The sequence below is a fragment of the Nylanderia fulva genome, unplaced genomic scaffold (genome assembly GCF_048542155.1).
Source record: "Nylanderia fulva isolate GAGA-0341 unplaced genomic scaffold, ASM4854215v1 Scaffold37, whole genome shotgun sequence".
NCBI lineage: Eukaryota > Metazoa > Arthropoda > Insecta > Hymenoptera > Formicidae > Nylanderia > Nylanderia fulva.
Window position 1 is genome coordinate 1,212,188 of NW_028190444.1, and position 27,876 is coordinate 1,240,063.

Here is a 27,876-nt window from a genome sequence, read left to right on the forward strand (position 1 = left end):
AGCATAGCCGGCTTCTTGATAAGATGTCACGATTAGGTCGATGTCGTGTTTCACGCAACGTTATGCTAGCATAGAGCTGATAAGTTTTTGAGTAAGATAGGCTCTCTGATAGGAATCGATGCCTATTTTATGTAATTTCCAAAAATAATTATATATATATATATATAATTTGTTTCGAAGATTTACAGATATCTTCTTGATTTCATATTTTTCTACGAAATTATTTTACTTAGCGGGAACAACTTTTTTTTCTCATGAAATTCTTTATAAAAATAATTAATATCACAATAAATGGCATTTTTAAATAGATTATATTTGTTACTAATTTATATGTAAGTAGCATATACATAAAATTTTCCTTTAACTCTTATTTTGCAAATACGAGAAATTTTCTCGCTGTCTCTCTTCAATCTCATTGAGAAGAAAATTGTATCTACTATAGAAATAAACTTAATTGCGTGACAGTTCAAGTATTTATCGAAATATCTTCTAAATTATAAATTCTTATACACGCGCACACACACACACACACACATTAAAGATAATATCAATTAAAAATTACAATTAAAAGAACTGCTGATATTCAAGACATTATTCAAAGTTGCCTGTCCTTGTAGTAATTATAAACGAATCGCGAGAAGGCTAAAAGGTAGATAAGATCGAATCGTTAATATATAATCCAGTCAATATAATAAAAGATCCTATCTTACATTTTAATGCCAAATGTAATACGAATAGATTTAGATATGGAATATCATATATGATGCGGAAATAATTGCAATATTTCTCGTTGAAAATGATTTTTACCTATTCGTAGCTAACAAACGACTTGAAACATTCAAAATTAACATCTGGATGAGAAAATTCACGTTGCTCGCGCGATTTGTCCTATATTATAAAATGGTTACTGTAACAAGTAAACTACATATGTCGACGAGAGGCTTATCCGCCTCTACTTTAACACCGCTGGTAATGTACATTGAGTCGAGAGACTTGTTCGAGAGTAACGCATCATCGTTCCTAGAACGCTACATTATCGGTACCCACCTTTAAACGCTGATACGAAGCGCACTCTGCGTTCCGCAGCGTCGAGTTATAATCATGAAGAGAGCAATCTAACTGCGTTTAATAGCTTATCCTTGAAAATGATCCCTATTCATCGAATGCGACACAGTCCATGTTGTTGTATATTCAAAAATTTGGTATAATCTGGCACGAGCAACCGTGCGGAAACCAGAACACATCCGTGTAAAGTCGATTTCCGCTTCCCTCCAGCGCGATCAGTCGCTTTTGCACAAATTGTTGTTGACACTTGCTACTGTATCCTTCCGGAACTGAACATATACCGTTGCATTCGTTATTTCTAAAAAATAATAATAATTCGATGAAGATCGGTCAAATCTTATCTTAATTCTTAAAAGGTATAGACCTTTCTGACATCGATAACCCACAAAAATCAAAATAAATATGTAATATTTCAAAATATTCCCTAATCGCTAGATCTATTTATCATCACAGATATGAATCCTTGGGACTTACAAACATTTTTCACTTTTGACGAGCTGTGTGTATTTGTTCTGTCCCGATAGATTGACAACGTACATCCAGTTGCCTTGATTGTTTAGAGCAGCCTTGGGAGCGATATATTGCGCTTGTGTAGGACAAAGAGAGATCGCATTCGGATTCAACTGTCTCTTGACACGATCGCCCTTAAGCTTGGCGTATCCCAACAAAGGATTCACGCTATAAGTTCGCGGCGCTATTTTGTCATTTCGCGAATATCTGTCATTTAATGAAAAATAATGTATCGCCGAGCGTGAACAATTTTCACCGTTTTAATTGTCAATCATACCTGTTCGTCAACCACGACTGATTCGGTCTAGCCAATGATTCCTGCGGATAATTATAATCGAACTGTCGTGGGATATTTTGATGATGCTTTAGAGTCGTTTCTGGAAGGAAAGGATTTCTCTGCGATTGTGGCGGTGCAGAATATTTATAACTGCAACATAAAGTGAAAAATCTAAGAATTTCTTTATGTCTTTTTTATTTTATGTTCAATGAGACGATTAAATAAATGTTTTATACCCATTGTAACGGCTACTATTAGACGGAGGTCCGTATACCGGAGCCGGCTGTTCTGTTAGCTGCGTGTATAATCGATATACATTATCCTGTCGCGGATAGTCGTAGCCTTGACTGTAATCCGGACGAGAACTTGCAAATGGTAGGATAAAAAATATACTAAGAATGCTCAAATTAAATGATTATATTGCAAATAATTTTAATAAATTTTAAATGTAATTTTATAATAATTTTATCGTAATATTTACCATTCTAATATTTAATATATTTAAAAGATAGAAATTTTGCAAAAGATTTTATTTAATTCTTCATACTTATCTGATCTGAATTTTCTATGCAAGTTTCTTTTTATTGCTTCTATATATATATTTCACGATGTATTTCAAGTATTAAAAATATACCTGTAAGAATTGAAGTCGTCGCGAGATTCGTCTCGCAACGCGGTGCTAAAGTCAAAGCTGCATTTGTCGACGAGAAATTTGATGAGTTGTCTAAAAAAAGAGCAAAAAAGGAGAGAAAGAAAAAAGACCGTTACATCTGCCGGCGAGAATAGAATACAATGTGTTGGTTAAAAATGAAAAAAAAATGTAATTTTCTCCCGGGGATTAAATTCGATCTTTGATCCGCTGCCTCTGAGGTCTTGCTGCAACCGCGTATCAAGGATACCGATCATCCTCTATCTGTAGTCTACACCGAGATTTGTCTAGAGTTGACAAAAACTTATTTACGCAGGTGCGTTCGTCAATTGCGTACGTTACGTGTTGCGCAACTATATAATGTTAGTAAGTTAAGCAAGTAGCTGCACATTTGTTTGGCGGCGAAATAATAAATGCGCGATATAGGCACACAAGATAGTCCGGCAATTTTATATTTCTGACATTCTCTGTCAGTTTTGTACACATACAATTGTCGCGAGTGACAGCTGTCACAGCCGCAACTTTCTCCAGTTTACCGGAGAATTATTCAACTTGTCGATACCACGTTGCGCTGTCTTGTTTAACTAACAATTAGCAGGAAAAATGTATTTTCTTGCAACTATTAGAATTTTATAAAATGTCCATTAAAAAAATTTAAATATTGCTCTTTTATGACAAATATAAAATTTCTATTTCGCGCACTGTTTTCATTATTTAGCCGTCAATAATTGATCAAACATGTATGAATATTATTTTTTTGTATATATGTATTTGACGCCAGTTCATGAAGATGGTTTGCCGAACGTAAGAAAAATATAGGGAAGTACATCGGTGTTCGATTTGGGGGACTATTGTAACGGGCCCAATAATTATCCAGCGGCAGTATGACCGCGCCAAGGCCATGGTCATGGTACGCTGAGCAACGATCTCACGGACGTTGTTACATTATTAACAACCGCTCACTTTACGTAACTCTTAACTTGTCTGGAATAAGACTCTTCACGCGCGAGTGCGTGAAAATTCATGGAAAATCGTTCTATTACGAATATCATGAATTATCTATACATGCGTAGCGCTAGAATGAAGAAAGCAGGATGTTGTCTGATGAGAGAGAGAGAGAGAGAGCTAATGTTTCATTTTATTCTTCCATCACAGCATGATAGGTTCTTATGGGTCTCTTGTAAAAACAGGTCAAACCGACTACTGTCTTTTATGGGCGAGAGAGTCCTCGGTATAATTCGTTGTGTAAGTTGTCCTGACATAAAGCAAACTCGATGCTTTCGGATTCTCACTTCGAAGAGATTGGGCATACTTTCCCACCAGAAATTTTTCTCGACACGCGCGTGCCAGTCATTCGTATGCGTAGAGGGAGGCGGAAGATGGACACGACGATGGCGAAAGGAATATCAACAATTGTCGAAATGGGTCGACCGGATCGTTGAGGATTTCCACTTGTTGCGTCCAACGCCGTTCGAGCTATCGCTTGATATAGCCGATGCTTCCAGGGGAGTCTAAGTGCACTTACCGAGGATAATGGTCCAGGATCTCGCAGAAGGTCTGTCCCGGTGGCGCACAACTGGGGGTGTGTCCTGGAGGCGCGGGAACAAAGGGTTGATACTGCGGTCGTCCAGGACATCCGTATTCCGTGCAGGGTTCACCTCGGGTGACCATCAGGAAGAACTGTCAATGTACACATATATTAATAATAATAATAATAATATATGCTCGTCATAAATAAATCATCTTTTTTATATTAAAAATAATAATACAATAAAATACATATAATGTTAAATTTATACGGTCCAAATTTCATTGGAAATACAGTAGTCGTACACCAAAGTTATTTATATTAAAAAAGAAATAATTTTTGCTTAAAATATTTATATTTTATTATAATGAAAGTTGGAGGCAAAAACATAATAAAACTGAATATAATTAAAAAAAAATTAATAATAAATTATAAAATCAATAAATTTTCTGATTTTATGATATGGTATAGACATTTAAACTCGTCATACATTAAATTACTTGCAAAGTAGCCATGAGATATTTAATTTTTTGCTTTATCAAGTAATAATAAACAATAAAATATAATAGTATCAATAATAAAAAAAAAACATTCCTGATAAATGGCCTTCCTTGAAATATCCTATATACAAAACAACTTATAGTAAATCTGATAGAAATATATATAATTTGAAAACCCGGAAAGTACTAATTTTCTCGCATTTTTCAACTATTACAGTTTTGAACAAAAATTTCCTAACTCCTTTCGTACATACGCGTGAAAGTGTAATTCTCACGGTTAAATTATACGATAGAACAACTCTAGACGATAGAACAACTCTTGACGAGATTATTAGAGCCAGATTAAGTATCGTACAACGTGAGACAACCACATATTATGAAATACACCGGCTTGCAATTTATCAGGTTATTTCCTGTATGAATATAAATGTTTCTTTTTTTTTGCGACAATATTAATCGATTCTGATTCAACCTGCATGTAATTTAATCGTCAGATAAAAATTGTTAACAATAAATCAACGGGTGAATCAAGGAATTGCATTCAGGAAATTGCAATTAAAGAGATGATAACATGTGCAATTCATGCGAAGAACACATTACATCAGACTTAAATCCAGCTGCCTACTCCACAATCTACGATAATTGTCACTTTTACTTTTTTTAAATTATGAGTCGACCACTTACGATTGACATTAGGTGCCACGCGACCTCCATTTCTCTCTTACGCTATGATTCACCCCTGCGTGATAGGACCTTCTCTCCTGTGGTGAGCACGGCAGGAAGGCAGAAAGGAGGCCGCAGAGTCACTTAATTGGCATCGCGCGTTGATCAATCGTCGTGCAATGTCACCACTGATAAACGATAACGCGAGACGTGATGATTCTCGAAGAGAAGATGGTGCAAAGGACGGAGGATCGCTCGTATACGCCTAGATTTTCGAAAATAATCTATTTTTTTTCTTTTTTTGCGAATGCAACAGCTCTTACCCACGTGATCTTTGAACTTTTCGCATCGATCAGCGAATTTTTAATCGAAGGGACAAAAAAAGAGAGACTCTTGACTCGATTCGCTGTATCGTTCTTGAATTACTGTGACGTTCTGTCGATGCACCGGACTGCGATTAAACCGACTGTATGAGCGACCATTCCACTTTTGGCCAGCGGTGATTCGAAAGTGTCCACGTTGGGTCCAGATACTGGCGCGATTCGGTTCTAAGCAACGTGGGTCTACCTCTGCGTTTGACCCCTTCTTTCCTTCGGAACGACGTGTGCACGAGTTCCGCGGAGGGCCCCGGGGTGGGGTTTCGCAGCCGGAGACGCACACTTTCACTGGGAATACGTGCGCGAGGGATTCATCGACCTTATGACAGAGTGAACCGAGTTTTTTTACCGGATGACACGGATACATCTTGATTACGCGACTACATATCTACATCTAGTCCGTCAGGACAAAAAAAAAAGAGAAATGTGCTATCTCTCTTCGTATATTAAAAATTTAGCGGTTTTATAGCCAACGAGAATCGTCGATCAATTTCGCAGATATATTATCTTTCTCTCTTTTTCCCTTCGACATTATCAAATTTTATAAATAAATATAAATTAATAAATTAATAATATTAATATAACAATGTACACTAAAAACTGTTGTTAACTTGACTAAACCTTTCAACTAAACATTATTTTGTTCATTAAACATATAATATAAAATTTAAATTAAATTTTACATTAAATTAACAAAACGTATGTTTGACTTAAATACAGAATAGGAATTTAGTTGAAAGGTTTAATAAAGTTGACAAATTTTTTTCAGTGTAATATTAATGTTATTCGACATTATAGACAATAACATTTAAATCTTTAACATTATTCCGAATAAATGTTTTTCATCAAAATTTCACCAAAAAAGCATTTATTTATATATTATAATATTAATATTATTAATTATATTAATATAATTATATTTAAATTAATGCTTTTTTGACGAAATTTTGATAAAAAGTATTTATCAGAATAATGTTAAAGACTTAAATGTTACTGTCTATAATGTTGAACACGCAGATAGTCAACAAAAGCTAACAAAAATCATATTAAAATTAATAATAAGTGTGAATACGCACACATACAAAGGTTACACACGTGCAAATTGATTTTAAATATTTAGCGTGTGCGTATAAAAATAGCACACACTCTAAGCAAATTATACATATATTATTAGATAATCGTCAAATTTTATCAATAAGGTTTCATTTAAAGCTGATGAATCTCTCGCTAATACGTATTTCGAATTATATAATAATGATATATTTTCGCTTTTATAAAACAAAATAATCAAACTTTCGTAAAAAAAGCATTAACCTATATTTATATTAATATAATTAATAATATTAATAAATAATATAGTATATAAATATATACGTATATTAATACTTTTTTGGTCAAATTTTGATGAAAAATATTTATCAGAATGATGTTAAAGATTAAAAATGTTAAAGTCTATAATGTTGAACAAGCAGATAGATAATCAACAAGTTGCCAAAATTATATTAAAATTAATCGTAAGTATGTGAATACATACACGTACAAATTTATTTGAGCACCTGGCATATGCATAAAAATAGCACGCACTCTAAGCAAATTGTACATATATTATTAGATAATCGTCAAATTTCATCGGTAAGGTTTGATTTAAAGTTGATGAATCTCTCGCTAATATTTCGAATTATATAGCAATGATACATTTTTCGCTTCTGTAAAACAATAATCAATAATCAGTATGCGTAAAAATAGCACACATTCTAAGCAAATTATACATACATCATTAGAAAATCGTGAAATTTCAACGATACGGTTTCATTTAAAGTTGACAAATCTCTCGCTAAGACCTATTTCGGATACAGCGTATTTCTCGAGAGATGTGCATATTTGACAGATTTTCGAGCTAAATTAATAATAAACGAGGAATAAAACGTCGTAGGAAAGAGCGAGAATACGTACCGCGCGTGTGCTCGATACGTGGACACTTGATCGAGGAAAGTAAACTGGCGGGATTCAAACTCGCGACTTGCGCCTCGGGTCGCCATGTCGGCGTTTAGTTCGCGACTCCGCCGCCGTGTTGACTCGACGGTGGCGTTGCTGACGTAACATCTGGTCCGCTCGCTGACACCGATACGCGCTATCGGTCGGCACACGCGCTTCTTCGCATTCCAACCATAACCCCTGCTGAAAAAATTGTAGAACCCCCTCGAATCCCAGCCCGTATGCAGATTACGCGTACGCGTGACGTCATCCGGCGAACGAGGTTTACTCGACGATGTGCGCGGTCTCTCGATGTGTGAATGGTGCTTAAAGAAGTTCGTCGACTCGTAGTCCCTTAATTTGTTGGTTAAGCAATTAGTAATCATGGCGGTGACCTCGTCCCGGGTGGACGAGCTCGTGCAGTCCGTCAGTCTGCACAATCCGCGCGCGTGGATGCTGAACGGCTACGTGATGCCGTTCGTGATGCTGCAGACCCTGTGGATCTACTGCTGGATCTTCGTCTACGGCGTCGACGAGTACTATGACGCGGGTCTGGTCGGCATCGCGGCGATCGGCGTGCTGCAGATCTTTTTGTGTCTGTGCTGCCAATGGTCGGTGCACGTGCACACGTTCTTAAATTGCAGCTCGGTAAGTGCCGCTTCATTCGGTTGAACAACGGGGCACGTGGCCCGTTTCCTCGGCCTCGCGATGTGTCTTGTAACGTGGCAGCCATTTGAAGCCGGTCTTCTGCTAGCTCGGTCACGTGACACCTCGCCGGGTGTATTTGAATTGCTGGAAAAATATATTTTATATATATTAATAATAAATATATATTAAAAATAGGAACGATATATTAAATTCGACCCAAACGTGAGAAATTTCTTAATAAAAGTATATATTAATATATAATAATAAATAATAATATATAATAATATATAATAAATATGTATAAAATATATTTGAAATATATTATATATATAATTTTTTAATATGTACTTTAAAATGTTCTGTCTGAAATAAATGTTTTCTGTCTCTAGGAAAAAGATCCTTATAAAGCGAGAATAGTGAAAGTGGTTCCCACCCCAAATAATGGAAGTTCAGAGCTGATTCCGCTGCATCACACAGATCAGCAGGAGCCTTGGTTTATTTTTCAAAAAACGAAATACTATTGGGATTCAGATGTAAAATCGTTCAGAGGACTGGAGTTTCCTATTAATCATTCCGTGAAACATTACTGTGAATGGAAGGGCTACCTCGATCAAGCAGAAGTTGAAGCAGCGGAGGAAAAATATGGAAAAAATAAGTACGTTAGGATAATTCTTATTAAAATTTTCCTTGCAAGATATTTCCATCTTTTTGTATTTTTTAAAAATATTTCTGTTGGTTTTTTAGATTAGACATGGTTGTGCCAGAGTTCTGGGAACTCTTTAAGGAGCGTGCGATTGCTCCATTCTTCGTCTTTCAAGTATTCTGCGTGGCGCTTTGGTGCTTAGACAAATATTGGTACTATAGCATCTTTACGCTGATTATGCTTATCATGTTTGAATGTACCCTAGTACAGCAACAACTTAGAAATATGGCAGAAATTCGCAAAATGGGCAATAAACCATACATGATAATGGTAGGTACAAGTTTTCTTATCGTACAATTAAAGTATATTTATTTCTAAGAGTTTCATATTTGCGTTTTCATTTTTTAGGTTTACAGAAACAGGCGATGGCGCTTATTATTTACAGACCAACTAGTTCCTGGAGATATTGTTTCTATTACGAGGCCTCAACATGATAATTTAGTGCCATGTGATATGTTGCTTTTGCGAGGTCCATGTGTAGTTGACGAAAGCATGTTAACAGGTATATAATTGAAATAATTCAATTATGTTCAATACAAATAAGTTGTAATTCTACTGTAACTCTGAAAATGTCTAGGTGAATCTGTTCCTCAAATGAAAGAACCTATAGAAGATATTGATGGGAGTAAAACTATAGATATTGAAGGCGATGATAAACTTCATGTACTTTTTGGTGGAACGAAAGTCGTGCAACATACACCTCCTAGCAAAAATACTCCCGGCCTTCGAGGTATTATTGATTAAATTTTATTTCCTATGGAAGAAACAAAAAAAACTCTCTCTATATATATATATATATCTATATATATACACATATATATGTCAATATATAGTGTTGGTAAATAAGTTTGTTCGGTTTTCGGTTCGGTGTAAGTTATTTCGATTCACTCTTTTTTCTCGGTGCTACATGCTTTCGCGAAACTTAAATACGCATTTGAAAGAATGTTGGAATGTTTCACATAACTTTCCTGTGAATTTCGGTTTGATTAACATCAGTGTTATATGTTGCATGTTGTATAGCTGTGAAAATGTTAATAAATAACATGCATTATCATCATATTACTTCAAAAAAGGCAAACGAGCTGCGAAGGCTCGTAAAAAGATATGCCATGTATGTGGGGATAATACCTTAATAGAATGCGTATGCCAAAAGTGGTTTGCCGAATCCCGTTCTGGAGATTTCGACGTCAATAATGTACCCTGCTCCAGTCGCCCAACCGAGATTAAGTCAAGGCTATCGTTTCACGAACGCGCAAGAATGAAGTTGGTCAAAAAATGGCAAGAGGTCATTCATGAACATGGTTAATACACAATATATAATTTATTAAAATTTATTTTGTGTATTAAAAAAAATTGATTTATTTTAAAAAACAACTTATCTAAAAAACGAACTTATTTGCCAACCCAATAGGTAATAAGAAGAATTAATAAGAGCTAAATACGAGATAAAGGCGAGTAAAAAATTACTAAAAAATTGAGGTAATATTTATTAACAAAAAACTAATAAATATTATCTAAAATTATTAAAAACATTTTTCTTGCATTTTTATTTTCTTTATCATTATCATCATTATCGCCATTATCTTTGTTGTTTTAGTAGTCCTTATTATCTATAGTTTTTATGACGCTTTCGCTTATTATATGATATTAACGTGCTCTATTAATATTTCAGCAACCGATAATGGATGTGTTGCCTATGTATTACGTACTGGCTTTTCCACATCACAGGGAAAACTTTTGAGAACGATATTGTTCGGTGTTAAACGCGTTACAGCCAATAATTTGGAAACTTTTGGCTTCATTCTATTCCTGCTTATTTTCGCGATTGCCGCTGCCGCGTATGTCTGGATCAAAGGTAGTCCAATTCTACATATTAAGGCAGAGAGAAAAAAAGCGAGATGAGAAAAAACAATATGAATTACATTCCACAACAAATTTCAGGCAGCGAAGATCCTACGAGAAACAAGTACAAACTATTTTTGGAATGCACGTTGATTTTGACTTCCGTTGTGCCACCAGAGTTACCTATAGAATTGTCGTTAGCTGTAAATACATCTCTGGTAGCTCTATCCAAATTAGGTATTTAAGACAAATTTCTCTAATATCAAAGATTCTTAATCCTATAATTATACAGTTACAAGCTTTGTATCTTTTTTGTAGGTGTGTTCTGTACGGAACCGTTCAGAATTCCGTTTGCTGGCAAAGTTGATATTTGCTGTTTCGACAAGACTGGTACACTCACCAGTGATAATCTGATTGTCGAGGGTATTGCGGGCATCGAGTAAGAAATTGCACAATTATATAATTATTATTTTCGCAAAATTATTTTGTTATTTTATGAGATACGATTTTCATCTTTTTTAGCGGTAAATCAGATGTAATCCAAATATCGGATGCACCTTTGGAAAGTGTACAAGTGCTGGCTACGTGTCATTCTCTTGTTCAATTAGATGATGGTATCGTCGGGGATCCGTTAGAAAAGGCTACCCTTAAAGCTGTAAATTGGAGTCTTACAAAAAGTAAATATAGATTTGTCGATAATATAATATAACATATAGAGAACGTTGTATTATATTATACACTGTTCATTTAGGTGATTCTGTGATTCCTAAAAAGGGCAAGTCTCCGGCACTAAAGATTGTACAGAGATTTCATTTCTCATCGGCTCTGAAAAGAATGTGCGTTGTGGTTGGACATAATGTTCCTGGAGCTTCAGAAATTCAGTATATGGCTACAGTAAAGGGCGCACCAGAAATCCTAAAGGATATGGTGAGTGAAATAATAATAATAATAATTTCAATTATCTATAATATCGTATTGATTTTTTTATATGTTACGATGAAATGTAACTTGTCATTTCAGTTATCTTCTGTGCCGAAGAATTACGATTCAACTTATTTATCTCTCTCACGACGCGGTGCAAGGGTGCTCGCCTTGGGATACCGGAAACTTCCTGGTACCTTTTCCTCTCAAGATCTGAGGGAACTGACACGCGAAAAATTGGAGAACAATCTCACATTCGCGGGATTCGTCATCATCAGCTGTCCTCTCAAGCCTGACTCGAAAGCCGTAATTAAAGAAATCGTCAATTCTTCGCATTCGGTAGATATCTGATACATATTTTCGAATCGAAGATATCTTCTCAAAATGTATAAGTTAAATGTAACTGTGATATATTTACATAGGTCGTCATGATAACCGGTGATAATCCCTTAACGGCCTGTCATGTGAGTCGCGAGTTACATTTCACGAAGAAGCCTCATACACTCGTACTGACGGAAAATGATGACGAATGGTTGTGGGAAAGCATAGATAAGACGGTGCAGCTTCCTCTAAGTGTAAAAAATGTCGTATCGTGTAAAGAAATTTGGAAGGATTATGCGCTTTGCGTAACGGGCGAGGTGTGTAGATAGATAAATATGAGAGCTAATTTTTTGCGAGCTTGAATGATCGCGACAATCATTCTCTATTATCTCTTTCAGGGTCTATCGTATCTGAAAGAAAATCAACGAGAGCTTCTTCAAAGGTTCTTGCCGCACGTTGTGATTTTCGCGCGATGCGCACCGAAGCAAAAGGAATTTATTATTGTGTCGCTGCAATCTTTAGGCTATACAACGTTGATGTGCGGTGACGGAACGAACGATGTTGGCGCCTTGAAACATGCTGCAGTGGGTAAGTTGAAGAGATTACAGAAAAAATTTGATGTACGTTTTTACCATTTTTACCTCCTTTTTTCTGTTAGGTGTGGCAATTCTCTCTAGTCCGCCCGAAAAGATACTCTCCGACAAACGACAATCGGATGATTCAAGGAACGACACCTCCGTGTCACCTGTGAGCAACGGACCAAGGACCAATCCGAGAGGCGCCCCGCTGAATACTCGCGCGAAGCTGCAGAAGATCCTGAAGGAAATCGATAACGAGGAACAATGCGTGATCGTGAAACTCGGCGACGCCTCCATCGCCGCTCCTTTCACCAGCAAAATGTCATCTATCCAATGCAGTAAGACTCGTAGAATATTTCTAAATTACTAAGCCTGTTCGTTTTAGTTGAACTGGCTGCACTAGTTCAGAGTTCATCTTTTTTCTTTCAATGTCGAATAAACTCTAGTGCAGCCAGTTCAGCTAAAACGAACAGACCTATTCTTTTGTTATGTTAAGTAGAAACACAAGAGCTCATTTGTTTACAGTATGCCACGTAATCAAACAGGGACGTTGCACACTGGTCACCACTCTGCAAATGTTCAAAATATTAGCATTGAATGCACTGATACTCGCCTACAGCCAGTCAGTGCTGTATCTGGATGGAATCAAGTTCAGCGACGCCCAGGCGACCTTGCAAGGTGTCCTTTTAGCGGCCTGTTTTCTCTTTATCTCACGATCGAAACCCGTGAAAACTCTATCGCAGCAAAGACCACTACCGAATATCTTTAATTTGTACACCATCGCAACTGTATTGCTGCAGTTTGCTGTACATTTTATCTGTCTCGTCTATTTAGTAAGAGAAGCTACTATTTTATCTCCAAAGTAAGTTGTAAAGTAAATTAAATGGGACTGGTGATTGATGATTCGTGAATGATTACACGTTTTCAAAATTATTCGTTTTTATAGGGACAATAAGTTGGCAGCTATATTGAATAATTCCAGCCAAGTCAATTCATCACTGACTGGAGATGACAGTAGTGAGGATGAACCCTTCGAGGCGAATTTGATTAACAGCACTGTGTATATAATTGCGATGTCCCTTCAGGTTTCTACCTTCGCTATAAATTATCGAGTGAGTTATTTACATGTTTCATTGTAGAATTAATAATGCATGTGATAAATATTAATCAATATTGATTACATTGTATTGTGACAGGGTCAGCCATTCATGGAAAGTTTGGGACAAAATAAGGCTCTTTTGTTCAGTCTTGTGAGCACTTCTGCCATCATTTTCTTACTGGCTTGTGGATTTCTGCCAGATGTAGCGATACAGTTCGAAATTGTGGACTTTCCAAGTCATGTAAGTATTTCTGTATCTGTGGATATGTGTGGGGACGAGAGAATATAACAATTAATAAATAATTAATTAGAACAATTAATTGTTATAATTTGTTTTAATATATTATTTAGTCTTTTGCCAATTATATAACTAATATACCTTTATTGCATGTTGCAGTATCGTACAATACTGGTTGAAATGCTAGTCGCGGATTTTGTCTTCGCGTATATCGTCGATAGAGCTTGTCTATGGGTCTTTGGCGAAGGAAGACAACATAAGCTGTGATGAAACTACCTTTTTACCGAATACAGACTGTATCAAAGATTTTTGTATATTACTTTTGTTACTGATCTTGTTCCACGTTAAGAGCTGACAACTTTTGTATTTAAGAATCGATAATTTATCTGTGGATATACATGTGTCATCATTTGCAACTGCATTTTATGTCGATATATTTTTTGTTTTTTTCTCTGTTCGTTTGTTGCATACGAAAATGTATTGCGAGAATATAAATATGTGCACATTTATTCATATTTTCGCTTAATTTTCATTTTTTTTTGCTGTCAACTTTTTTTCTGTGGAACAAGAAGCAGTGCTCTGGCGATCATTATTTATTGTCTATGAAAATATTAATGATGTTCGATTATTACTGTCGAGTGACAGTATTGTCTTTACATATTATATATTTATCGATAACGTAAAAAGGATATTTTTCGATATCACAATGTCTTATAGACAAAGTTTTCATGAATAATTTTTGAATTTATATATTCAGATATTCTCTCCTGCGTAATTCAATAATTTTTGTTAACACAATAACAACAAATATTGATCGCGAAAGTACGTTCAAGAAAGGATCGCACGCGTATTTCGTGCGAATATAAATTATAGATAAAAAAGATCTTATTTTTTTTTCTCCACAGTGCAAACATTCGCACTTGGTATAAGTTTTATTAAATACACAGACATATGTTATATAAGCTTATAAATTTATATAAATTTTTACGTCGGCACATTTTTATATAAATTTATATAGACATATTTATATGAACATATGTCTATGTTTTTAAAATGAAGTTTGCTCATGATCTTAAATAAATGTGAAACCTTGCATGATTGCGCGAATGATTTTTATAACATTTCTGACACGATTGCTTGTAACGGTATCGTTTTATGCATCAATTGCATTCCATTTCAACAAACGCTATGTATTTTAGCGGGGATACACTTTTTTGTGGCCACATTTCACCTTTTTCTGATTAAATATAATTATCGTTATCATTTTTCTTTGATTTTTTTTGTTATAAGTGTGACCAGTAATTAACTGTTATCATTTCGTTTCACATGATCTGCAGTTACGAAAAGAAAAAAACCCCCAAAAAAAACAAAACGAGAGAAAAATATCTGTTTGTCCGTATTGTGAATCGAATTAAGGATAGTTGTATATTATTGTACATTTATAATACCTATAATAAAACGTTCGTTCAAAGTAATAGCGCTCTTTGGTATATAATATCAATTTACTCTAAATTACAATAATTTAATTCTTTCTAAAAGTGAAGTATCTTAGTTTTTTAATCTCCACTGAAATGTTGCAATATAAAATAAGAATCATATCACTGTTTGTAAGCGCGCGTTTGCAAATATCTGCAATAATAATTCGCTGATGTTGTGACTTCGAATTGTTGACATGAAGCTAATATTACCTCGCGATCGACTGTATAATCGAATTCTAGGATTCGCGTAGGATACAGCGCAACAAGATTGCAGCAGCATTGTGGCAACATTTCATTGCAATATTACAACATTATGCTTTCAGTAATATTGTTCTATAAGATTGCAGCAATAACGCAATAAAATAAATATGTAATACTACTATTGGGATTATCGGAAATGTGTTAAATACATGATCGGACTGAATGTTCTGTTCCTAATATTTTTTGCGTGAATTTAATATTTCTGAAATGTTGCTGCAACGTTGTTTAAACTACATTGCAAATTCATCCCTATATAATATTTCTGCAATACTGCTATGCAATGTGCAATATTGCAATGTCGTTGCAATTTGTTGTTTAAACTACATTGCAAATTCCCTATATAATATTGCTACGCAATGTGCAATATTGCAACGACATTGCAGCAACATTTCAGAAATATTAAATTCACGCAAAAAATATAACGAAAATATTGCAATGTCGTTGCAATATTGCTGCAAACTTGTGTGCTGCATGGGAAGGAAATTTTCCGTATTTCGCAGGCTTTTAGATCATCCCGCGTCTCAAACTATGCCGACTATGATATTATCAATATACGACCTCTTTTTAAGCCGCGTGTACGTGCACGACGTAATCGTCACCGCGGAGCGGCCGCGCTCAGTCGATCGCGGTCGTCCCTCGCGAGCGAACGTCTCCTTCACTCGCTGTTCGCTTGCGCGCGTCATCGCGACACCTTACCTTCGTCTCAGTAATAACCGGTGGAGTCGTGGCTGGTCGATGCACGTGCACGAGTACGCGTATGGAAACCACGTGCGTTGAGAAACACTGAAATTTTTTCCACGCCGCGTCATCGCGCACGTATATAAACTTTCGCGCCATGTACTTGTTCCACCTCGCGAGGAGTCGAATCGAAAGTTTCTAACGAAAATTCGGAGATTGCAAATTTTACAATATTTTCGTACTTTTTTCTATTTTTATTTTATTTTATTTTAGTTTTTTTTTTTTTTTTTTTTTTTTTTAATAAGAAAATTAGGACGACGATGAATCACGGATGACCGAATGAAGTAATAGAACTGATAAGATTTTTGAATTTGAAGGAGGGCATAAGAAACACGAAGTAACGGAAGATCAAAGGTATGTTGGAAATTGTTTGAAAACCAGCGATATTTATCATTTATGTAATCCGAAAGGAAATGATTTTTTTAAAACACCGCTCATTATGTATCATCAGCGAGTGTGACGAAATAAATATAAGATGATCGAGACTGAAATAAAATAGTTCTAGGTTAGTCTTGTGTGGTGTTTAAGGTTAGTGATGCTACTTGTTAAATATTTAATAAGAAAAAGCTTTGACGTTGCAAATATTTATTATATGAAAAATACTTGACGCAATTCTAACAAATTAATTTTTTTTTTCATCGAGTCATTTTGAGGCAGAAAAGACAAGTTTAAGAAACATTCTTCTCCAGGTTCTTTATTAACGTATTGAGTAACACAATTATTATACCGGGTTTTTTTTGTTTCTCCTAAACCGGTTGGATATGATTCAGAAAGATTTCGTTCTCTAAGGTATGATGCATGAATGATTACGAACTCAGTTTATAACAATGTGTCTCGCACTTCTCGTAATTTGCGGAATGTATATATATTGGCAAAAGAGAATAAACACATTCCGCTTTTACAAAAACCTTGAGTAAAAATAGGACTAAATTTTAGAAGTAGGAAATTTAGAGAACGTCCTTTAGACGTATTTGAGAGATAAATATAAAACCGCTTCTTTACTTAACGATACCCAAATATTATGGTGTGAAGGGGAAATCACTTTTTTATCTACCATTTTATCGTAAAAAATGCATCCAGTTAAAGGAAATGACAACAAAATTCTTTCCTTATTCCTTCGGAAGAAAAAAACCATCAATTGTGCTTACGTAAATATAAATTGCTGCGGAAAATTCGAGAGGAAAAGCGCGATAAAATAAACAATGTTTCATGTAACTCTTACCGATCGCCGATTAATTCGTCGTCTACGTGGTTTAAATATTTTTTTTACCACACCTTAGGCACTTTTTCACGAATGTGTCTGAACAGACTAGGTATGTACTAAATATAAAGAATGACTATTTATAACGGTACAAGAATATATATCGTGTATCGTCCGTCGACTGTCACGTGCGCAAAGTTATAACAGTCGGTAAAGAGCCATTATCTGCTGTTGATGCATTTAATTATCGTTCACTCATACATAATTCTTTTATACATATATGTATATTAGAAAGAGGATTGAACTCATTGATTGAAACGAAATTGAAAATTCCGGAGTCGCGATGCGCTTAATCCTTCTGTCAATAGGTGAGGACCCGGATACTCGAAATATTCCATAAATAATGGCAAAATGTCAATTTTTTATCTACAATACACAGAGAAAATTTTCTCTTCGAATTTACCCGGAAAATCGTGGTAATTGTTCGACAATATGATATTGGAAAACGTTTGAGTTTCTCTGATTAATATTTATTACAATAAAAGATTAATATCTACTATAAGATATTAATATCTACGATAAGAAATAAAATATGTTCGAATAATTTTACTATGTAAAAGTAATTTTGTTAGTAAAATTTACTATGTATGTACATATTAATATTTATATTCTTATAAATATTTAATTGTTGGACAATATATTGGAAAAATTTGGAGTTTCCCTGATTATAATTTACCACAATAAAAAATATGAATATCTACTACGATAAGAAATAAAATATGTTCGAGTAATTTTACTATGTATTAAGGTAATTTTGTTAATAAAATTTACTATGTACGTACATATTAATATTTTTATTCTTATAAATATTTATATTCTTATAAATATTTAATTATTGGACTTTATGATATTAGAAAAATGTTGAGTTTCCTTGATTAATATTTACCACAATAAAAGATATTAATATCTACTACGACAAGAAGTAAAATATGTTCGAATAATTTTACTATGTAAAAGGTAATTTTATTAGTAATGTACATATTAATATTTATTATTCTTATAAAATATTTATAAAATTCTTCAAATACCATATTATCCTACAATTACTACTATAATTTTCAGAGTAAATTTTAATTATAGAATAAAATTCTCTCCTTGTATTAATGGTTCTAAAGTATTATCTTAATGATTATATTAATTGATAATTATATACAAATTTAATTATTATATTATCGATAATTAATCGATTTATAATTAGTATGTATTAATATATAAAAAATTTCGATATACGAATGTGACAAAATAGAACGGGAAATAATTTCTTTATAGCAATTAAGCTGCTATAAAAAAATTATGCGTTGTCAAAAATACGCGATAATACTCGAGTATCCATATACATTGATGAAAAATTATGCGTTGACAGAAGGATAATTATGTAAATTTAGAACGATAATCTTCCACATATACCGAGACGACTTTTCCTTATTTACTTTGAAAATCATGATAATCGTGGGACCATATATGGTATTGGAAGAATTTTATAAGAGATTATCTAATTAATATTTATCACAATAAAAATATTAATATCTATATTAATATAAAAATCTTAAAATCCACAATAAAATATAACATTAATATTTTTCCTCGTGGTAAATATTAATCGGAGAAACTCTTACACGATTCTTCCAATAGCATAAATTACCATAAATTTACCATAAATTCTAAGAGGAAATTCTCTCCGTGTGGCAATCGAAATTGCACATTTGACGTCGATAGACCCGAGTGTCAATTAGGCTTCGATAACACACGAGTCGTCGAAACGATTACGTGCGGTTTGACTTTGTCAAGATATTCAAATCCCCGAGATAACACTATACACTCACACACATTTAAAAAAAAATAAAAAATTCACAATTTCGAAAAAAATGTCCGATGTGCGATGAATCACCGGATACTCGCTCTCCTCGAATATTAGTTAATTAGCGACGACGTGTAAATCCCCGCTAAGCGTTTCGGCAAAGCGATCCCGATGCGGTCCCGTGATCGGCTTACGAACGGACTACTTTTCCCTTGTTAGCGCTCGCGACTCCAGCAATTGACCCCGCGGCGATTGATCACAAAATAACAGAACTTTGAACCGCAGAAAGTCCACTCGGTGACTTTGACTAGAAACAACATTGACCATCAAATCTTATCGCTGCGCGCGAAATCGTCTCTCACCGTAATGATTTTATTGCATCCCGTGACGATGACACACTCTATCGTCTATAGGATTATTCAAGCAATAAAATATGAGAAAATAAAAGAATCTCCGGTCTCTGATTAGATCTGTTTATCTCTTTTTAATTAAGATCATTATCTCCACGCGATGCTACTTCGTGGACTAATTTGTCGTTAGTGCGGGATGAAATTTCAAGGCATTGGGAACAACATGTGTAACTGAAAGAGAGAGATAGACAGATAGTGTCATTCGGCGTTAACGAGACCAAATTACTAGCACGGAGTCCATAGGTCAGTGGTTTCTAAACAGGGAAGCGTTAACGACGTAAACGCACGTGTCTTAAACAACGAGGTCGCGATATATCCTTTGTCTAGTAATTGACGCGATGAACCGCATAATAAAATCCTTGTCATATTTTTATCGCATTGTTATTTGATCTTTGTATCGCCGTCGACGGACAATGATGCATGAGATAACGAAAAACTAAATCGAAATATGCCTGGCGATGTGCCACAATGTCGGTAGGCCTCCTTGTCAAAGGACCGGATTAAAAATATATCAGCGCGCTTCGACTTTGTAAGAGATATGGCTCGCGAATTTATACGCTGATCCAAAACAGGTCGCTGGTGAGAGCATTTTTTTTCGCTCGGGTATACGCGTTGAAAAAAAATTTGTTTCATTCTTATAAGTATTTATTTCAATACTGCCAAATGAATCATTTATTTGATATGAAGAATATTTATTTGTTGTAAAAAAATCCTTTTCAAAACAAATAAATGATTCATTTGACAGTATTGAACTAAATATGTATTAATTGGGTCTTTTTTTCAGTGCATAAATATATATGAAAATTAGACAGAAATGATGGACAATTGTGTTGCGGAAATCCCGGTTGTTTCAAGCAAAACTGCTGATTAAATTTCATGCAATTTGCTCCGATATTGCACGCGTGTGCTAGTCATTATATAATGTGACAATTACGATCGTACTTGCGTTAGTACTTAAAAATGTGTCACACAAAAGATAATTTATCTTGCTACATATCGATATAATAGGATGCTTTTATAATTTAAATAAAATTACGTGCTATTTTTATATATCAATACAAATTAAAGTCTATGTAAAAAACTTAAGTTAATATAATTTTGATTGTCGAAAACATGAAATAAGTTTATATGGTATAAGCCCAAGTATTATTAATTAAGATACATTACATTAATTATCTGATTAATATTTACCGCAATAAAAAATACATATTAATATTTTTATTGTGGTAAATATTTTGATCAGAAAAACTCATAAAATTACAATGAGAATTTAAAGGTTATATATATATATATTAAATATAAATTCGAAATAAAATTATCTTATAAAAATCTTTCAATGCCATATTGTCCCACGATTATCATGATTATGGGTGAATTCTAAGAAAAAATTCTCTTTATATATAATCGTGATGAAAAAAATTAATAAGTGAAATGCAAAACTTTTTTACAATGTATTAGATTTAATTCTCTGATTTCAGCAAAAATGGTAACCGTATCGGAAAGAGGCTACTTCCATTGGATCGATTGGCTGGTGTTTGTTCTTATGCTCTTCGTGTCTGCTGCAGCCGGCTTATGGCACTTCAGAAGAGCACAAAAGTCGAACACACAAGACTACCTGCTCGGAGGAAGAAGCTTAGGACTCTTTCCCGTTTCCGCTTCTCTCGTTGCCAGGTGAGCGCTTTCATGTTCAATATTTTGCGAGATTTTTAAAAATTATTAAAGAAAAGAAAAAATTATTTTGAAACGGTTGGTTTGAAAAAATTAAGAATCGATTAATTCGCTGAACAGCGAACTGGAGATCAGCTGAAGATTTGTGCTCTTACTCAAAGGGAACCAGATTTTTTAATTATAAATTTTTTATTTTTGATTAATTATAAATAAATAAATTAATTATCAATATATATACATTACGTAAATATAAAATATAATATATTATTAATTATATCAATATAATGTATATGTATCGATATACAGGATTATCGAAAAGTATCGGATGCTTTCCTAATATTTTCATTAGAATGTATTTTGGAGAAAATGAAAGTTGTATGATTTCAACCAGGGAGTAAGATGATGACCTTGACCATGTCCTTCAAGATTATTTGAAGGTCAACTTCAAAATTTTAAATAGGAACACCTATTATTTTTGACCTCGGATTTCGAAAGAACGTACTTTTACCCTCTTTTTAAAGTTGACCTTCGAATGACCTTAAAATACATGGTCAAAGTCAAAGTCGAAGTCATCATCTTACTTCCCGCTTGAAATCATACAACCAAAATGCATTCTAACTGAAAATATTGGGACGGTTCGATATACTTTTCGATAATCCTGTATGTATTTATAGAGAAATAAATCAGATAAAAATTGACATACTTTGTTAAGTTGTTTATCGTTCGAGAATCGGGTTTGACAGATTAGTTATAGAAAATATTTAATCGATTCCGATCCTAACTGTAGCTTCATATCAGGCGTGACGATCTTGGGCACTCCGGCAGAGATCTACAACTTTGGCACGCAATACTGGATCACGATCATCTCGATTTTCTTTTCCGGTGTCGTGGTCGCCGTCGTTTATCTCCCGGTCTTCACCAACTTGCAACTTAATTCCGTTTACGAGGTTCGTTCCGTTCAATCCGTTTGTATTTATTCACTGACCTGGTTCCGCTGATCTATTCTTCTTTTAATCTTTGAATACTCTTCTTTTAGTACTTGGAAATCCGATTCGATCGGAGCGTGCGGATCCTCATTTCTTTAATTTTCGTCTTTGACGCGGTAAGTCTCAGATTACACAACACAGAGTCTAATTATAATGCTGTCGTGATTATTATTTGGAAAGTCGAATAAAAAGTCGATCCATCGCAGGTTCTTTATCAATCCATCGTAATCTACGTCCCGGCGCTGGCTTTAAATCAAGGTATTTCATTGGCGCATATATATATTTACACGTCGATACGTGAATTTTTATTTTTTATTAATTATTAATGTCCTTAATAAATATTTTATCAATGTTTATTTTCCAATGAAAAAAAATTCATGAACGTTCTTCCATCCATTTCAGTGAGCGGTATCAATATACACTTGATCGGATCCGTTGTGTGCGTAGTCTGCGTTTTCTACACCGTCTTGGTAAGTCACGATTCGATGCCTCTTAATTAACACGTCACAATCCTCGCCTATCTCGCATCTAAAGAGAGAGGAAAAAAATCAGGGCTCAAGAGCGCACGTAGCGTGTCGTATCGAGGCTCGCGCTTGAATCTTAATAAGAAGAAGGGTGAAGAAAGAGAAGAAGAAGGGGTTGGTCGGCCGGGCCGGGCTAATTTTCCGAGGGTGGCCCGTTCGCCGAATTCCCGCGGGATGGCTGGAGTTCCTCGGACACGGTCTACCGTAGGAAACAATTTTCAGTGGACAATGCCGCGAAGAATCTCTCACGCGAGAGCCTTAGTACTGGAAATGTTTATGGACGGAAACTGAAAGCGCCCGACAATGGCGCGCGAGGAAACAATGGCGCGGAGGAACGTCGAGCGGATGTTATCGTAGCAGCGGATCACAAAGCCGGCGCTGAAGTGATTAATCGCGGAATCGCGCGCCTGTAATTATCCGAGCAATTTGTTGGATCTCGTATTAATGAGAATTTATCGTGGTTGAGTGGCTCTTTACAAATTTGTTTATTATACGGCCCGCGCATGCGCGAGCGGATGCTGTTATATAATTGCGAGAGCACTTGAAAAGCATCCGTCATGATTTTATTCTCCAGAAAATACACGAAACTCTCTCGCGCGCTCTTCTCCCGCGGAGATAAAGAAATTTGCGTGAAACGCGCGTTTCGCGAATTCTTCATTCTTGCATCGTAGGAAAGAATTTTCTCTTAGAATTTACCCGGAAAATTGTGGGTAATCGTGGGACAATATATATGGTATTGGGAGAATTTTAGAAGAGTTTCTCTGATTAATATTTGCCGCAATAAAAATTATTAATGTGTAATATAATAAATTTTACGATACACAGAGAATTTTTTCTTAGAATTAATTCTGAAAATCATAGTAAATTGTGGGAAGAATTTTATGAATTTCTTTGATTAATATTTTTCACTGTGCCAAAATATTTATAACATTTTTCAAATACCATATTGTCTCACAATTAGCATGATTTTTAGGGTAAATTCTAAGAGAAAATTCTCTCCGTGTAAAATTCAAGTATTAATTGTGAAAAATTTCAATTCTTCAAAGTAATAAGAAAATACTTATATATAAATACTATGAAAATCTTGCAGGTATACTGAATTTAAAATTCGACAAAAAGTGAAATATACATATTAATATTTTTTTATTATTCCAATTATTCAATACTGCCAAATAAATGACTGATTTAAACTAATATTTATTTGATAGAAAAAAATCATTTTCAAACCAAATAAATATTAATGTGTATTAATTTAGTCATTTTTTTCAGTGTAGAAATTGGCAGAATTTTTGGAGTAAAAATTATGTAAAAATTTGAGTTTCCTTCCTTCTATGTAACTTGTTTCATCATTCTGTTATTAAGGGCGGCATTCGAGCCGTGGTTTGGACAGACGCGTTACAAGTCGGGGTGATGATAGCGGCCGCTATCTCAGTCGCTGCTATAGGCACCTATCAGCTGGGAGGAATGTCAGAAATTTGGAACAAGGCCGTCGACGCTGGTCGCATCGAATTTCTAAAGTAAGAATGCAAAGAGCGTAAAATGGGATTGGGTTGAAATTTTCTTTTCACCATATATTGTATTCCGATATATTGCAGCTTCGATCCGTCACCCTACACGAGGCACACCGTTTGGACGGTGCTGATTGGTTCCTGGTTGTACAGCACCGCGTACATCGCCGTCAATCAGACTATGGTGCAACGATATAAATCGTTGGAGAGTACGAGGCAATCGCAAATGTGAGTCGACGCCTTAATCCTTCTGTCAATGAACGGATATCCAAGCAAATTTTAAGTGCTCAAAGTGTGTAGAAACCTTTCCCTCGAAATTAAATATAAAGCACCTTTCGGAAACCTCCGAAAATTTAACGGGAAAGAATGTTCGATACCCAGCATTGCTTTAAAAAAAAATAAATAAATAAAATTATTGTAGTGCAATGTGTCAAAAAATTCGCAGTTGATATATGTCCTATGCATTGATAAAAAATAATGCCTTGACAGAAAGGTTAATCTTATTGATAGAATAAAATAATGAAAAAAATATAAAATATTTGCATATTACTCGCTGCTTGAAATGCGATTGCAGATCCATCGCGATATTCACCATCAGTGTAATGGTGTTTATTTCAATATGCTGCTGGTGCGGATTAGTTCTCCTTGCCTGGTGGTCGTCACCAAAATGCGATCCAAGAGTATCTGGCTTAATTACGGCTGATGATCAACTGCTGCCAGCTTATGTCATGGAGATCGCAGGTCACCTGCATGGAATACCTGGTCTCTTCATTTCCGGAGTTTTTGGCGCGGCGCTCAGGTATCCACATACTAGTATATAATTAACGCAACAATAGGATGTAATATTCGCGTTTATTCAGGGTGTTCAGCAGACTCGATGAAAAAATTCCTTGACTTTTTCAGATTTTCCCAGACTAGAAATTAATTTTTTCCCTGCATGGCTTTTTAATATTATTTTTTCCAAATATATAATTTGCATGTGTCTATGATAAAGCAATTAAATGTGAAATCTTTGAGATATTTTTGTCAACAATGAAAAGATTTTACAGGATATCCAGCAGACTCGATGAAAAAAATTCCCTGACTTTTTCAGATTTTCTAAGACCAGAAATTAATTTTTTCCCTGACTTTTTAAGCTTATTTTTTCCAAATATATAACGTGAAAAAATCCAGATAAAATTCCAAACTTTTTCCTGACAATTCCAGATTTATAAAATTCCCTGACACAATGTCCGGTTTTCCAGATTTCCCTGACCGCTAAACACCCTGTTATTGATTCGCTTTCAATCGTAGAATAAATCTCTATATAGAAAAAAATGTGTCTTTAAAAATCTGCTTATGATAAATGAATGGTAATATTTAATTTTAATTATTCAGGTCTTTGTCAGGAGAGAATATAAACTTTAATCGCCCTTTCTCTGCCGCAGTTCCTTATCCGTAGGCTTCAACTCGACGTCCGTTGTGATTTTAGAGGACTTCGTTATAGGTTGTTTTAAAATGAAACCCAGCGATCGTTGTTCCCGTATTTTCGTCAAAATCCTTGTTCTGTTCTTCGGTCTGCTGGCGTTGAGCTTCCTGTTCCTGATCGAGAAGCTGGGAGGAGTTTTAGCCGTGAGTGTGTCTCGATTTTATATCGTCGAGAAAAAAGCTTGCAAGTATCTGTTTTAAAACCTGATAAAAAACGTCATCGTCATTTTTAGGTGACGAACAGTTTGGCCGCCATCGCTGCCGGGACTTCCTTCGGCGTTTTCACCCTGGGAGTCTTATTTCCGTGGGCAAACTCCAAGGTACGCGTAAGAGGAGATCTGATTAATTTAATTTAATCTTTTTAATTAATTAATTAAATTTTTTTATAAACTAAATTAATCAATTTAATTTTTTTACAAATTAATTTTCGGATGGACGAGTAATTGTTTTTCTTCACAACTTTTCATCGCGTTTTGCGTAGGGTGCCTTTATTGGTGCCGTTGCAGGATTCGTGATGGCCGGATGGGCCAGTTTCGGAGCAAACGCGGCCATCGGTTCCGGCCTCGTGGTGCCAAAGAAGCTTCCGGTTCCGCCTTGCGACGGGGATATTAATCATGACTTTCTAAAGCAATTCGAATACTCAAGGTGAGTCAAACGTTTACAACTTATCGCGCAAGATAGGCGTAAGAAAAAAAATCGAGCGCATCCTTATCTCGATTAATCTTCATTTCTCTATCTCTGTCATATTTTTCTATCGAACTCTTATCGATCCGTTGTTCAGCGAGGACGATGTGTTCCCATTATACCGGTTGTCTTACCACTGGGTTGCCCCTCTTGGCACGCTGGTGGTACTTGTGATAGGTGGGTTAGTCACCTGGATAACAGGTGCGAGGGATCCCTCATCGATCGACAGGAATCTGCTCTCTCCGGTGATTCATAGGTATATGACCAAATAATCCGACTTGTCCGGCAATTTTTTAAAATTTTGTATTGCATCCGAAAGAAATGTCACTTTTGATTTCCAGATGGCTACCGCCGCAGAAATATCCAAATGACGTTAATGGATTGTGCATGACAAATAATGCCGACTGATCCGCAAATAGCAGCGAATTTTTTGCTGTGAAAAATGTGTCCAAAATCCTACGACGTTTTTAACGAACAAATCATCATGCTCGACCGATGAATATATGTACACTAAACTAGAACAATCGTGCGAAATGTTCAATTTTTTTTGAACTACAGTTTGATATAAATGATCGTTTTTATGTTTTTTCAAAGTTTATCTGAACGCATTTATGTGGAAATAATTTAAGTAGGAAAGTATGTTTAAATACGTAAGAGTGTGTGTATAAAATAAACCTCCGATCTCTTCGGAATTAGAAGGCATAATTCTGAATAGTTGGAAATTAATGAATTTTCAAACTCTTTTATAGAAAGAGGAAATACATGTAAAAAAATTATAAACATATTTTTTATATGTCAGCATATATGGTTCGCAATAGATAATACAATTTATTATATATATATATATATATATATATGTATATTTTTTAGAAAGAGAAATATTTCATAGAAAAAAAAATAGGAAATAATAAAATGTTTATTATTCGTAATCGTTCATTACTTTATTTCGATAAGCTTAAAAAAAAAAGATACTCTTAATATTTCGCGGACGCGTGACAAATTATAGGTATACATTGGGAATTATACAAACACTCGCATCTCTGAAATACTTAAAAAAGGAATGACCATACGGGCGAGAGAAAAAAGGACGGAAGGAGGCGGAGATAGTCTCGTATTTGTTGTATTCAAGACACGAATTCGCTGAAAAGCCGCCGCTAAATGATGCATTTATTTAATATTCCGATGAATCGCGTCGTTCTC

General features: G+C 34.9%; 3 protein-coding genes across 9 annotated transcripts; 2 read left to right on the top strand and 1 right to left on the bottom strand.

Annotated features, from left to right (window-relative positions):
- Nucleotides 1–292: 292 nt before the first annotated feature.
- On the bottom strand, nt 293–19,733 carry spz5 (spatzle 5 Toll-1 receptor). 7 transcript variants are annotated; one of them, XM_029319082.2, is made up of 9 exons: nt 14,035–18,135; nt 12,620–13,912; nt 7,523–8,335; nt 4,027–4,181; nt 2,487–2,576; nt 2,089–2,217; nt 1,853–2,002; nt 1,540–1,782; nt 293–1,363 (listed from the first exon to the last, which is right to left on the bottom strand). In XM_029319082.2, the coding sequence occupies exons 4-9, from the start codon at nt 4,170–4,172 to the stop codon at nt 1,192–1,194; spliced, it is 930 nt and encodes a 309-aa protein (XP_029174915.1). In that variant the 5' UTR covers nt 4,173–4,181; nt 7,523–8,335; nt 12,620–13,912; nt 14,035–18,135; the 3' UTR covers nt 293–1,191. The 7 variants fall into 7 exon arrangements, with proteins under 7 accessions (XP_029174915.1, XP_029174916.1, XP_029174917.1 ...); XM_029319083.2 differs by lacking the exons at nt 12,620–13,912; nt 14,035–18,135 and adding an exon at nt 19,285–19,733; XM_029319084.2 differs by lacking the exon at nt 12,620–13,912 and having other exon boundaries at nt 17,593–18,135.
- On the top strand, nt 7,647–15,368 carry LOC114943443 (endoplasmic reticulum transmembrane helix translocase). The gene is made up of 18 exons (XM_029319074.2): nt 7,647–8,191; nt 8,581–8,846; nt 8,936–9,164; nt 9,243–9,396; nt 9,472–9,624; nt 10,567–10,749; nt 10,836–10,973; nt 11,055–11,175; nt 11,259–11,413; nt 11,488–11,663; nt 11,757–11,996; nt 12,080–12,295; nt 12,377–12,566; nt 12,637–12,894; nt 13,082–13,418; nt 13,503–13,668; nt 13,753–13,896; nt 14,053–15,368. The coding sequence occupies exons 1-18, from the start codon at nt 7,928–7,930 to the stop codon at nt 14,158–14,160; spliced, it is 3,498 nt and encodes a 1,165-aa protein (XP_029174907.2). The 5' UTR covers nt 7,647–7,927; the 3' UTR covers nt 14,161–15,368.
- A 106-nt stretch (nt 19,734–19,839) lies between the features above and the next one.
- Nucleotides 19,840–27,605, top strand: LOC114943444 (Sodium/solute co-transporter-like 5A11). The gene is given in 15 exon segments (XM_029319077.2): nt 19,840–20,082; nt 21,318–21,510; nt 22,295–22,454; nt 22,544–22,609; nt 22,700–22,751; nt 22,896–22,963; nt 24,380–24,534; nt 24,613–24,753; nt 25,100–25,324; nt 25,953–26,136; nt 26,226–26,312; nt 26,474–26,637; nt 26,774–26,932; nt 27,018–27,069; nt 27,071–27,605. Coding segments are annotated over 14 exon segments (1,746 nt in total). The 5' UTR covers nt 19,840–20,082; nt 21,318–21,322; the 3' UTR covers nt 27,116–27,605.
- Nucleotides 27,606–27,876: the final 271 nt, after the last annotated feature.